At 41.1% G+C, this 12,725-nt stretch overlaps 1 protein-coding gene across 2 annotated transcripts in view; it reads left to right on the forward strand.

Annotated features, from left to right (window-relative positions):
• The first annotated feature begins 4,133 nt into the window (after nucleotides 1-4,133).
• The window catches only part of LOC133165059 (collagen alpha-1(XI) chain-like), a 34,927-nt gene continuing 26,335 nt past the window's right edge, over nucleotides 4,134-12,725 (forward strand). For both annotated transcript variants that reach the window (XM_061294439.1, XM_061294440.1), the window contains exons 1-4: nucleotides 4,134-4,443; nucleotides 8,562-8,726; nucleotides 9,775-9,988; nucleotides 10,312-10,474. In XM_061294439.1, coding sequence (XP_061150423.1) covers nucleotides 4,335-4,443; nucleotides 8,562-8,726; nucleotides 9,775-9,988; nucleotides 10,312-10,474 — 651 coding nt within the window. In that variant the 5' untranslated portion in view covers nucleotides 4,134-4,334. The remainder of the gene's footprint in view (nucleotides 4,444-8,561; nucleotides 8,727-9,774; nucleotides 9,989-10,311; nucleotides 10,475-12,725) is intronic.

The raw sequence follows: 12,725 nt of genomic DNA on the forward strand, positions 1-12,725 counted from the left end.
TGGAGAAACTTGTTCGAGTCGCACAAAATCTCATAGAACGCGTTAGGAGAGGAAATAACAAGGATGTAGACCTTTAATTCCATGTTGTATATTTACCTTCAACCCTGAATTATGTCCAATTGGCAAAGTTTAAGAGAGGCCTTTAATGGAATTGGGATTGCCACCCCAAGTGTGCTAAAAATATTGTATACTTCCCTCCAAAAGTATTTAAACGATAAGGCCAATTCCTTTATTATCATTTTTTTCTCTGTTCATCTTTTAAGGGTTTGTGCACGACACCTGGAACTTGTGTAGTCAGAGTCCGGTTGAACTATATTAAACATTGTCTTTGAACTGGGTTATGATAGAACCAGATTTGCTGCCGTTGCTGTCCTGAAAACATTAGGCAAGGGCGACCGCTCTTTCCACCGCCATCTTTTTGGCCATCGTTGACTCGAGTCTTTACCGCATGAAACCAGAGACACTCAAGCTTTACATTATCAAAGACGTCGCCAGTCAGGCCACTCTCAGGCGGAGTCTTTCATTACAGTCGGAACAAGTGAAATGCCCGCCCAACTCATCTCTAAAATTGTCACTCATTATATAGCTAAAGGTTTTTTTTTTTTTTTTTAACGCCTCAACGACCGTCAGATGCTTCAACATTATCTAAGACATTTATAAGCCCCTAAAAGACATTTATAGTCTACTTGGGGATTATTTATGCTCTCCGTACATATGAAAAAGATGCATGTGTATTAGTATTTGGAAAATCCTGTAAGGAACATTCAGTACGATAAATTGGCGACGTTCTAGACACATGCTACTCTGAAGACAAATACAGTACTGCTGAACTTCTGGTTAGCGGGTTGGCAATATGCTGTTGTTAGATTTGAAACAGGATGATGCTAACGTGAAACTTTAAAGTTATTTAAAACCACCAACAAGCTAGTCCACCGTGTGTGGGTATAACAAACCAGCCTAGACTTGTCCATTCCACCCAGTAGTTAGAAATCCATCTTTAGTCAAGGTATTCAACGCATCGACAAAGTTTGACTCAACTGGAACCCTAAGCCCTCTCTGAACTTCCGTGCGCTTCAGGGCAAAGTCGTAAAAAAGCATGGCAAGAGAATGTCTTCTAAAATTCAGGCAGTTTACATAAGCGCTAAATGCTTCAAGCTGGGTGACCTTTAAGTCTTCGAGTGCACTCGCACTACTCGAACCGTGCTTGGGCCCACTTGACACCTAAGGTTAGCTGCGTATGGCTCGTTGGAGTTGAACCCAATTCTCTTCACAACAAGCAGCATGTTGGCAAATAGCAAACAATTTGTCCAGAGCCTTCAAGCAAATCCGAGCTGTCAAACTAAACATAAAACAAAGACAATGACGTGTTTTGTAGTCAAAACAACTGAAATAATTTTGTCTTAAACTTGCTTGATTCTAACACATAAAAGGGAAAGCCATACGAATAGCATCACTGTTCTGTTTAAATTAAAATATATAAAAAAAATACTAACACTGTCTACAAACTCAAAATATAAAACAACATCTGCGTGCCGGAAGATGCTTCATTATATTATATATATACGTCATTATGATGCAATCTCCGCTCTTGTCAGTTACTGATGACAGTCGGCTTCTTGCACAGTAGAAAAACACAAATCCTCAACACAATTAAATTCAGTTCAAACTATCAAAATGACTCCCTCAATAAAAAAGTGTGTCAGTCCATTTTAGGAAAGGCGGTGGAACGCTGATTAAACACGTCTTCCAGTACAAAGGAAATACACATGAAAACTTTATTTTCACAGCCGCTCTACGTATGTATTACGACGGCATAATTATACATTGGCAGACGGGCACATGTTGGCACCGTATGCACCGCTTGTAATCACATGTCTCCCGACTACAAAGAGTTGCCCCGCATGTCAAATCATCCCGAAAATTAAAGAGCAGCCCAGAGAAAAGATCAACTATAAGAAGTAGTACATTTTTTCTGAGCTTGGTGACTTCATTTTCAAAGGCAAGGACAAAAATGTGCAATTGTACTTTGGACAAGTTGACCAATTGGACTACATTTTGGGAGTATGGTCTCATGGGAAAGACTTTTGAAACTAAATGATGGGAAAAAACAAGACTAAGAATTCCCAAATTGTGGCGTATGCATGCTCAGAGGGGCATAAAAGTATGAACAGTTCCACTGCACATTTTTATTTCTGGCTTTGGAGGCTGGGTATAAAAAGTCTAAACACCCCTCTTTAAACATCAAGTTTTTGTAATATAAATCCCAAGTTACATTAGTTGAAATATCTCAAAGCCTTTTCCACCACTGATGTGAACTATGAGTCTTACGACGAAGAAGTAGAAATATGAAATAATGTGATTGCACTTTTCATTGGCACTTTGCAGGCGAACCGAGAGAATCAGTTCAAAACATCACACCCGTCATAAAGCGGACTTCTAAGGTTTTGGTTGGACTTCTCGCTTCCATTTTTCAAATAGCCTCCATTTTATTGTCAGAGATTTGAATTGTTTTGGGATTCTGTCCATTTCCCCCCACAAATGCCCATTGTTTTCGTATCCAGTGTGTATCCCTTGAGACAAAAAGGCTGGAGCAGCTGGTGTCCACGGTGGCAATCGCGCACACGCCTGGCGGCCCTCCATGCGGCAAAATAAAGTTTGCTTGTGTGTCCAACACGAGCCAAGCCTCTCTGAATGCTGCCGTTTAATTGGCTAGGAATTCTCCCAAAAGAATCCAATAACAAAGTCAAATTCGATGTGTCTTTTCTGCAGTTGGCAGCAGATTCATCGACATTCTATTCTCTTGCTCCTGAAAGTAGATCGTGGTAAATCCCCGTCCTTTACCAACACGCAAATGCCGTCTTTTTTTTATAAGGTGCTATAAAGTACCTGTTTGTGTCACAAAACGGTGCCCTTTTGAGCGATGATTGTGTTTTGTGAGCTTTAAACTGCCGTGCGGTGGACGGTTTAAAAAAAGAAGCCCTTGATTAGAGTGAGGAAGAACATTGAGGCTTTGGCTTTTAGTGCATCGCTTCAGTTAACGTGGCTTGTGAGAAATGGCTGTGCTGGATCAAGTAGCGGCGGGTTGCGACATTCGCCAAAGGCCCAACTTTGATTTTTATAATCATGCAAACTATTAACAACTTATAAAATCTAGCATGGGTTAGCATTCTTCCAGGCTGTTTATCGCTTTTAAGAGCTGAAAGTAGCATTGTTTGGTTAGTGACAAGCGCTCCACTTAGCGTCCGCGTGCTGGCCTCTATGGCTTCCACCTGTGCTTCCATTTTGTCGTCCAGGTTTTTTTCTGTTGTTTTTTTTATCTGCTAATTATTATCAGGCCTGAGGTCTGCAAGAGGAAGCTAGCGAGTCTGGAAAACATTTGGATTTTTGGCTACCGGGTGCTAGTTTTTCTTTTCCCCCTCCTATGAAAGCAAGTGCCCCGTAAAGCAAACTGTTAAAACTCCATTTTGAAAGTTCTATCATAACAACTCCGTCCCATTTCTACTTCATTTGCATTTCCGGTCAGCTGACTCGTCCTTCATTTTGTTTCATTTCTTATGTGAAACAACAGAAGTGAAAATAGTCTTTCCAGGGGCAAACTGTGTCCCGTCATAGAAAGAATTCGTATTCGTTTTAGACAAATGATATTCATCAGCACTGTGCAGCAGTCGGCACACTTTATGCACAGTAGTAATATTGACCCATTTCTATTTCCTGTTCTATGGTTATCATCATACTTTTGCTAATATTTCGTTTTGTTTTCCATGCCTATTGTCACGTGCTTCTTTTCTGTCAAATAGGGTCAAGCTGAATTCTCACAAGATTTTCCACTCTGAAATTGTATTTTTTATTTTCATTAGCCATATTCTTTACAGATGACTTGAACACAATTTTTTTTCACCCCTTCAATTTTGAAAGCTTTTGATGTGATTCTGAGGAGTTGCACCTGAAGCCAGTGATGCGCTGCTAAAGATGATGGCGGTGAGGGGAGGACCAAAGGGAGGTAAAGGGGGCGGGGGGAAAAACTTTCCCAAGTGGTGATTTGATGAACGGATGCTTTTCCACTGTGAGTATCCTCCTCGTTGGCCTACGTCCAGCCCTTTTCAAGGAGCCTACTGGATTTTTTTTCTTGACAGCGCTCCTCCATCAGTGTGCTGCTGCGCTTGAAGAAAGGGGGAAGCCGGTCTGAAGCTTCTCGACAGGCCGCCACAGGCATCGTCACTCCTCCCCCACATGGAGCTGTAGTAGTGCGAGCACACACACTTTCTTCTGGGGGATTTATTTTCATTTAACTTTTCCAATTTAAAGTTCGTGCACCACCAGCGCGGGCGATCACCATGGCGACACAGAGGCGGCCCGCCAGGTGGAGGACGAAAAGGTGGCTGCAGGGGTCCACGTTCGCCGCCGTTGTTGTTTTAATTCTACAAACCGCCGCTGTCAGAGCAGGTAAGAAGCCTTTTTTGTTTAAATTCTAACCTTCCAAATTAGAGAAGGATAATGATGATTATTTCCGTGTGATTTGTTAAAATGACATTCATTGATGAATTCTCATCTTATTTACGTGGCTCTTGCACCTTGCATTCACAGCTTTTCTTCAGTTGAACTCATGTATCTTTACACACCGTTGAACCTTCCTTAAACTAGTTTTACGATATGTTTTGAGTCACGTTTGACTTGCAAGTGATTGAAGGTTTCGACCTGGCACACATGCAACCCAAAGTCCCACATTTTATAGGTGTGGTCTGCTGAGGTGAGCCTTAATGTTGGACTTATGTGTGTGTAAAAAAAGGGCGAAGGATTGAGACTACTATTCATTGTGAAGGCTGTGCACTTGTTTTATTCTCATTCCTCCTGGTCATAAAACTTCTGCTTTTCTCATTACCCTGTAAATAAATATTCTAATTGTCATGATGTTTTTAATGTTTGACATTGTTGAACTCTGAAGCATGGAATTCAAATCCCAGCCCCTGGAAGGATATCTTTTCCATCCCCCCCCCCCCATCCCCCCCTCTAAAAAAAAAAGAATGAGGCGGTGATGGAAAAGGAAGAAGGGAGGAGAGAAAAAGTGAACTATTTTGACTGGTTTAAAAACACATATGTGGGTCACATTAACGTCTAGCTTTGAAGAATAGTGTCTGGGGAGCCAAAGAGGCATCCATACTGTGTGGCCTCTAGCCAAGCATATAAAAATATGCATCTGCTGCCTTTCTAATATTCATGTTTTCAAATAGTTGCCTTTTTGAGCTTATTTCAAAGCCAAAAAATGTGGACATTTCTGAGAAAGAAACTGTGGTTAGCCTTTCTTTTTTTTTCCACAATGGAGGAATTCAGATTTTAAGTGGACAGTAGCAGCAACCAAGAATAACAATCTCAAAGGATCCAAACTATCAGCAGCACAAATAGTCAGCAGCATTATACATAGCAAAATAACATGTTTGAAATAATTGCCAACAGGTTAGTGGAGCGATGACACAGTAAATATACAAATGTGAACATCTGCACGAATAGTCAACACCATTGATGTATGAATGGATAGAATGGGAACTGCAGCAATAATAGTTAGTAGCGTTAGAAAACTGCATTGCGTTCCATCAAAGCCAAGCGTCCCATCTCGCCCCTCCTTCCCGTCCCACCATGATTGAGAAGGAAGCTCACCATAATTGCATGATGTGCACACGCAAATATTTGCGGGGTCTGTTGGGGAGGCGGGGGGGGGGGGGGGTGACTTTGATTGCTGTCATTGCTGCCAGACCTCGTTAGAGCGCCTCTTGTGAAAGAGAGAGAAAAAAAGTCCCTTGGAGAAGATTCCCAGCTTAATCGCAGCTCAAACCCACATCAAACCCAATTGAGGCTGAAATTATCGCCTCCACATCTGAGGCTTTCCCTTGAAATGATTTTAATCAAATTTTCTATCTTTCACTTTGTGTCTCTGCATGCACCTTAGGCAGGTTATCACCCCCCCCCCCCCCTTCTTTTTACCCCCCCCCCCAGTTGGGCTTGTAAACATGGCAGACGTGCTCCTGCTGCTGCTGACACACGTTGACAAATGAGCCGCTTTAATGGGCCGCAAACACTCCATTAAAGCAGTCGTGGTTATTAGTCGATTATCTTTTGAGTTAGAGTGGCTGGAATGCTGGATCGGGACAGTGTGTCGTGCGATGGAAAAAAGAGAAGCGGAGAAAGGAAAGTGGTGTGGAAAGTGGAGAGTGGGAATGGGGGTGGGTAGATGGGCGGGTGTCCTGAGCAATAGGCCACATCTGGAATATATGAGGCTTTAAGGTATGCAGCTCAAAGGTATTCCCAAACTTGCAGAGACGAAGCAGTATCTCTGCACTGTATTCAAAGAGGCTCGTTTTTGAAAATATGAATATATTGCCTTTTAGTCCCACTTTTTTTTTTTAAAACATGACCACCATGCATGAAGACAATGGAACCCTGGTGGGGTTTCTAATTGGATTATTAAGTTTTTATGAACTAGGTAATGTCTCATTAAAATATACTTGAATAAAGAAAAAATCAAGCCTGGCTTTATCTTAAACGTGCCCAGAAATGTGCTATATAAATCTTTGGCATTGTTATTATTATTATTATTATTATACCTAATTCAAGTTGAACATTTTTAGCTGTTTATTAAGTGTTTATAACACCATTACTGCTTAATTTATGGACAGTTTTGTTAAGCATTTGGTGATAGCAGTGTTGTCATACAGAAATCATTTGGCGTATAACCATTTATGAAGACTTTATAGAGCATTAGCTTAAACATTTAGCGTGGTAAGGTTAATAACGATATACAGTACACAGTTTGGCAGCATACGTACTAAATAGTGTCGTTATACGCAATTGTAGTCAGTCGTTTAGAGTTACTAGTTAATAACTTGTAAAACGTTTCTAACATGACTATTGTGCTACTTATTAACTACTTGTGTTGAATATTAAGTATGTGTAAGTTTGGTGACGAATGAATGCCTCAATCGACAATTGTATAAAGGTGTTTTTATCCCCTTATTAATCATTTGTAATATCATTAATAAGCTACTTGTTAACTATTAGGGATGCACAAGCAACCGCCCCACTTAAATTTTATCATTTGACAATAGCTCTATAAAGGATTAATAAAGTAATTAAAATCAAGTATTGACAATTTATCAACAATTGTTTTGAATCATTATTGAACTAGTTAATAGCAACTTTGAGAATTATTAATCCATCATTCTCTGAACCGCTGGATCCCATCCCAGCTGTCTTTGGACAGGAGGAGGGGCACACCCTCCACTGGTTGCCAGCCAATCACAGGGTGAAACTAGTTAATAACTCAAGTATCATAAAAGTAGTTAATTAGCTCATAATAAGGCATTTAAAAAAGCATTGATCACCCATTTTTATGACATTATGAAGCACTATAAAAGTAATTCATAACACTTCATAAAGCATTGACAAACAAGATACTAACCACCTAATAAAGCATGACTAATAAAACCTTGCGAAGAAGGAGAAGTAACGGAGAAAGTTGCGGCCATTCTAGTTTAGTCTTGCGTATGTTTTACTAAAGGGGGATGAGGGGTGCGCAGGGAGTGGTGCCAGGCCCATAATGGCTTCAGCATGTGGACTTCAAGCTCCAGCAGAAGCACAACCCCCCCCCCCCCCCTAAATCCCAACCAAGTAGGCAGCCACCCATGCAGGAACCGCACAATCAGCACTTCCCTTGCTTCACGTGCCATCAGAAGAAAATCATATCAAGCGGCGGATGTTTCTATTCTGTGCTTTTTTACTTAAAAAAATGTGCAAGGGGTGAAAAGTCATAGGTTGCACACACTTGGGGCCCGATTTTGTCCAGCTGGAAGTTTTCCTCACATAAATCAGAACTCCTATTTTGAGGTGACTCGTTAGATGAGTTTTGTGATTAAGGGCTAAGTATATAAATAAGCTTGAGTTAACTTTTTTGTTCTGTTGCAGTTGGGATGCCAAGTGACATTAAACAACACTTTGATGGGACAAGCGCAATCACCCGGCCTCATTTCCCCTCTTATCATCGCTGTAATAAGTAATCACGTGACGGGAAATGGACACAAAACGGGGATTTGCTTGAGGAATGCAGTGTGTATTATTTAGGGAGGGGGCGAGACACAAGAAAAGACTCGTTTGGCGAGTGTTAAATAGTTTGGACCGTTTCCCAAACGGCAACAAGGGAGCTGTAAAAACCTGCTAATATTTTTGAAATAATATAAGGCGGTGCAGTATTATTATTGCGTGTTTTCACGGGACCTTGCGGCACCTCTGTTTCAAATGGGGCTTTCGTGGTATGCGTGCGTGTGTTTGCGTGTGTGCGGAGTTGGCTCATGAGGGTTGTTTGATATAGCTTGTACTTTTTCTTATAAACTCATTTTCATGTGGAAAATATGTGAAATTTTAGGGAAAAAAATACAACTTTATTTTTGTAACATTGGATTTCATCTTGGAAAAAAAAATACACCTTATGAATGTCACAATATGACTTTGTAAACTACTAATGAATATTTAAATTTCTATTGAATTGAATTGACTCATATCTTCTGCCCTCACAGCCGAGCCAGTGGACGTGTTGAAGGCTTTGGACTTCAAGAGCTCGCCTGTAGGCGTGAAGAAGACACCCGGATTCTGCACAATGCGCCGTGGCTCCAAACCCGATATTGCGTACCGAGTAAGCAAGAACGCTCAGATCAGCGGGCCGACCAAGCAGCTCTTCCCAGGTAAACGTTGCTTCTTGCGAAAAAACACTTGCAATATCCAAATATTTTCCATTGAGTGCAAGTCCAGAATGATTTTACAAAGAATGATGCGGATCAACTTTTATTTCCTAAAAAATTCAAGTACTGTAGGTTAATGATAATAAAAAGCAGCATTTAGACAAATTCTATTTTTCTTGAAAAAGTGGGTACGAGTGAGCGTTTGTTCAATTGTATGTTTGGTAAAAGAAAACATCAAATGGTTTTAATAGAAAAAAGCTTTCCCACGAAGTCTCAATCAACGTCTGTTTGTCTTGTAAACAAAGAGCTACACCCGTTTTGTTTTATCCAATCATATGTGGAAAAGTGGCGACGCACTACTTGTAATTAAGTACAATGTAAACTGCCAGCGTCAATATAGCCAGCACCCTTCTTGAGTTTAATTGCTGCCAGCTTCCACTTTGCTGTAGTTGGCAGACACTCCAAGACTGTCTGGCTCTTCTTTCATTTTTTTTTTTTTTTTTTTTATGAGACACAGAAGGCTGCTGTGGCGCGTTGTGGGTCAGGGTGGGCAACCTGTGGTGCGTGTACCGCCGTAAGCGTCCTGTGAGGGCGACACACTTAATCAGAAATAAACAATCCCTCGAAAGTTGCTGTAGTGGATGCGAAACATTTTCTGGCTGCATTCGTTTGGACGGTTTGGTTTTATGTGGCAAGAGAAAGACACTTGGCAAAGGCGGACGACACGGTTCGAGTCACACTTTGATACGTAGCCTTGACACTAAGCTCTTTTGGCCATCGCACTACAACTACATGAAGATTTTTATCTTTCACACCAAGCTGAAGTAACTCAACTCCTTTGCCAAACTAAAGTCTTTCCTACCCTTATGCAAAGTAAAGTCATCACTTTCTACCAAAGTTGCATTTATGCTGAATAAAAATGTCACTTTAAGAATTTTTACATTTTTGTAGTAATGTTGGTCAAATTATAAAATTATAATTACGTATTAAGATAGCCAAGCTATTTCTTACATGTTATCTAACCTAGCATCCTTGGGTTGCCCTTTTCCAGGTGGAGTTTTCCCAGAAGACTTCTCCATCATGTTCACTGTCAAGCCCAAATCAGGCCTGCAGTCCTTCCTGCTGTCTGTATACAACCAGCAGGGCATTCAGCAGTTAGGCGTGGAAGTGGGCCGCTCTCCCATCTTCCTGTTCGAGGACCAGCACGGAAAGCCGGCCCCCGAGGAGTACCCCCTGTTCCGCTCCATTAACTTGGCTGATGGCAAGTGAGTGACTCAACACCGGTGGATGTGCGTTTTGCTGACAAATGAGGCGAAAAAATAAAAGATGCCCATTATTGTCATAACGTCACGTACCGACAGACCTCTCAGTTGCTCCCTGACAGACCTCCATTTGTTTTGGCTCTAAACCGATACCAGTATCGGAATTCGCCCTTGCCAAAAATACACCGATTCAGTGGGCTTAAGTTTAGTTTAGCGGGCTCAAGAATCTGTAACCGAAACCAAATTGACCCGTTTTGATTGAAGCTCCCATTTCAGGTGATTTCCAGGGTCTGTATGTGAATAATTGCCTGTTTTTTGGTCATTAGGTGGCATCGTGTGGCCATCAGCGTGGAGAAGAAGAGTGTCACCATGATTGTGGACTGTAAGAGAAAGGTGACAAAGACTCTGGCCAGGAGTGAGGATGCGACCATCAACACGGAAGGCATCACCGTCTTTGGCACCAGGATCCTTGATGAGCAAGTCTTCGAGGTGACTAACTTCCACTATTAGTCCCTGCTTGAACCCCTTGTGTTCTGCGTTTAAGAAGGGCGTAAGCCATCAAGTAGACAAGATTGATTTAATTGTCAAGTTGGTTGGGGGAAGATGTTTTTGGCCAAGTTACTGTTTTTCGCATGTTTGCTTTTGTGCTAAGCTAAATTCACCACTAGCAGCCTTCATGCTACTCATGCCAAGTTAAACTCAATGCTCCATCCATAACTAAACATGTCTTCCTAATTTAAAGTCAACACTTTGAACCTTTATTCTAAGCCAAACACGAGACTGGGGGATTTGCCAGACTTCTGCTAATGGGTCTTCATTCTACCTGCATTCAAAACTCAACTTTAGACTTTACGCGAAACTAATCCCAACTCTAGCTAACTATATTTAGCTCTTTTAGCCTATTCTGTGCTCTGTTATACTGAGCAAGGCCAAGCTGGTTGTGACCTGAGTGGAAAATGTGACTTCAATGTTCAACGCTTTGATGTGTGATCTTGGAATGCTGGCTAAAATGAGGCAGCCGTGGTGAGATGTCCTGACAGCGTTGATAAGGAAATATAGCATGGTTACGTGCGGCCATAAAAGCCGCGGTTGTGAATTAGTTTTATGAGGGAAAGAACGCTAGACTGGAAGCCACACTGAAGATTGTAATTAAGCTTCTTATGAGTCGAGCAGAGACTAGTGAACAAAAACACTTTCCCCAAGTCTTGACTATTCTTAGTACACTGGAGATTTGTGTTTTTCCTAAATCACTTCATGCTAAATTATCTCAAACACTCCGAAATGCCCGTGAGAGTACAGATAAGCAGTTCGGAGAATGAATGAATGGATGAATTAAAGTAATTTCGCTTAGCCTTTCTGCTAAATTAAGCCGACATTGAGGTGTTTTTCATCGGACAATATTAAGACATTGTTCTAATTACTTCCTGCTTCACGGCTGATTACAAACGTCCTGTGTTGTTGTATTGTCATTATTGAAGCATGTGTTCGCATAATACAAACCATATGTTTGTTTGATTTCAGATTTTGTTGTAATTGCGCTACATTCAGCCCTCCTTGACACCTTCGGAACGTAACCAGATGTACTGAAATATGCGTGTGTTTATGATCAGAAAATACAAAGCCATGGGAAATAATGGAAAATAAATTAATTCCTTCCAGCCTGAAATTATTGGGCATAGTAAAATTTGTATTCACTTGCATGTCTTGTCTTCCTACTGAACTCAACTTTTAGCTTTCATGCTAATCTCATCTCAACTATTTCATCGTGACACTAAACACTGTGGTGGACCTCAGGACCAGGCCTCCTACTCTTAATTGCTGGCCTACTGGGTGTACTTAACCTTGATACTAACCCTAAACTCAACACTTATGGTCCTAGGACTCAATTAAACTCGTTTTGCCTTCATGATGTAATAATCTTTGCACTAACGTAAGATATTATTTTAGCCTTCACGCTCACCTAGGGTGACATCTTTTAGACTCTTTTACATTGATGCTGAATAAGTTGAACACGTTGTGTCTTCGTGTCAGCATACCTTCACGCTTAACTAAACTCTTACAGCCTTCATGCTAAGATCGACTCAGCAATTTCGTCTTTTACCCTAAGTTAAATTCCAACTATTTAATGTTAGTGCTGGGTGGCAGATGCAGAAGTCTTGCGAGTGCAAGGAGAAGCTGGAATAATGATCCGCATGTGCTCACATTCCACAGCTGGTAGACACATATCCTCACCCAGCAGGTCTTCCAATTATGCAGCCTCTGTGCTCCCACTTTTTTTATATTTAATACAGATGCTCGAGAGTCAGTTGTGTGTGAACTCCGTTAATTGTGTTTCGGGTTAGTTAAGCTCTTTACTATGAAGGAAGGCCATTTTTCATTTAGCTGAGAACGAAATAAAAATGAATTTTGTTAATTGCGAAGGCGTTTAGGTTAGCATGAATGCTAAAAGAATTGAGTTTACTATGAAAACCAGAAGTTTTAAGATGCCTGGCTTCAATTCAAATGCAGTTTATTATTATGGCTACAAATCCATTGTACCTAATGTGATGTTATCCCACCTGTCCAGTTCAAAAAGCGCATTTTTCTCTTATCTCAGTAGACTTCTTCTGTCTTCCGCTGCTACTTAAAGCCGTGGTCGGGCTGGGAATCTGGAGAGTGTTAGGCACAGTTCCCTTGGCTAATTGTTGTCCTTGTGCTTTTTTCCCCCCTCAAATTCCATCTGCGTGTGTTGTTCCACTCC

The sequence above is a fragment of the Syngnathus typhle genome, linkage group LG13 (genome assembly GCF_033458585.1).
Source record: "Syngnathus typhle isolate RoL2023-S1 ecotype Sweden linkage group LG13, RoL_Styp_1.0, whole genome shotgun sequence".
NCBI lineage: Eukaryota > Metazoa > Chordata > Actinopteri > Syngnathiformes > Syngnathidae > Syngnathus > Syngnathus typhle.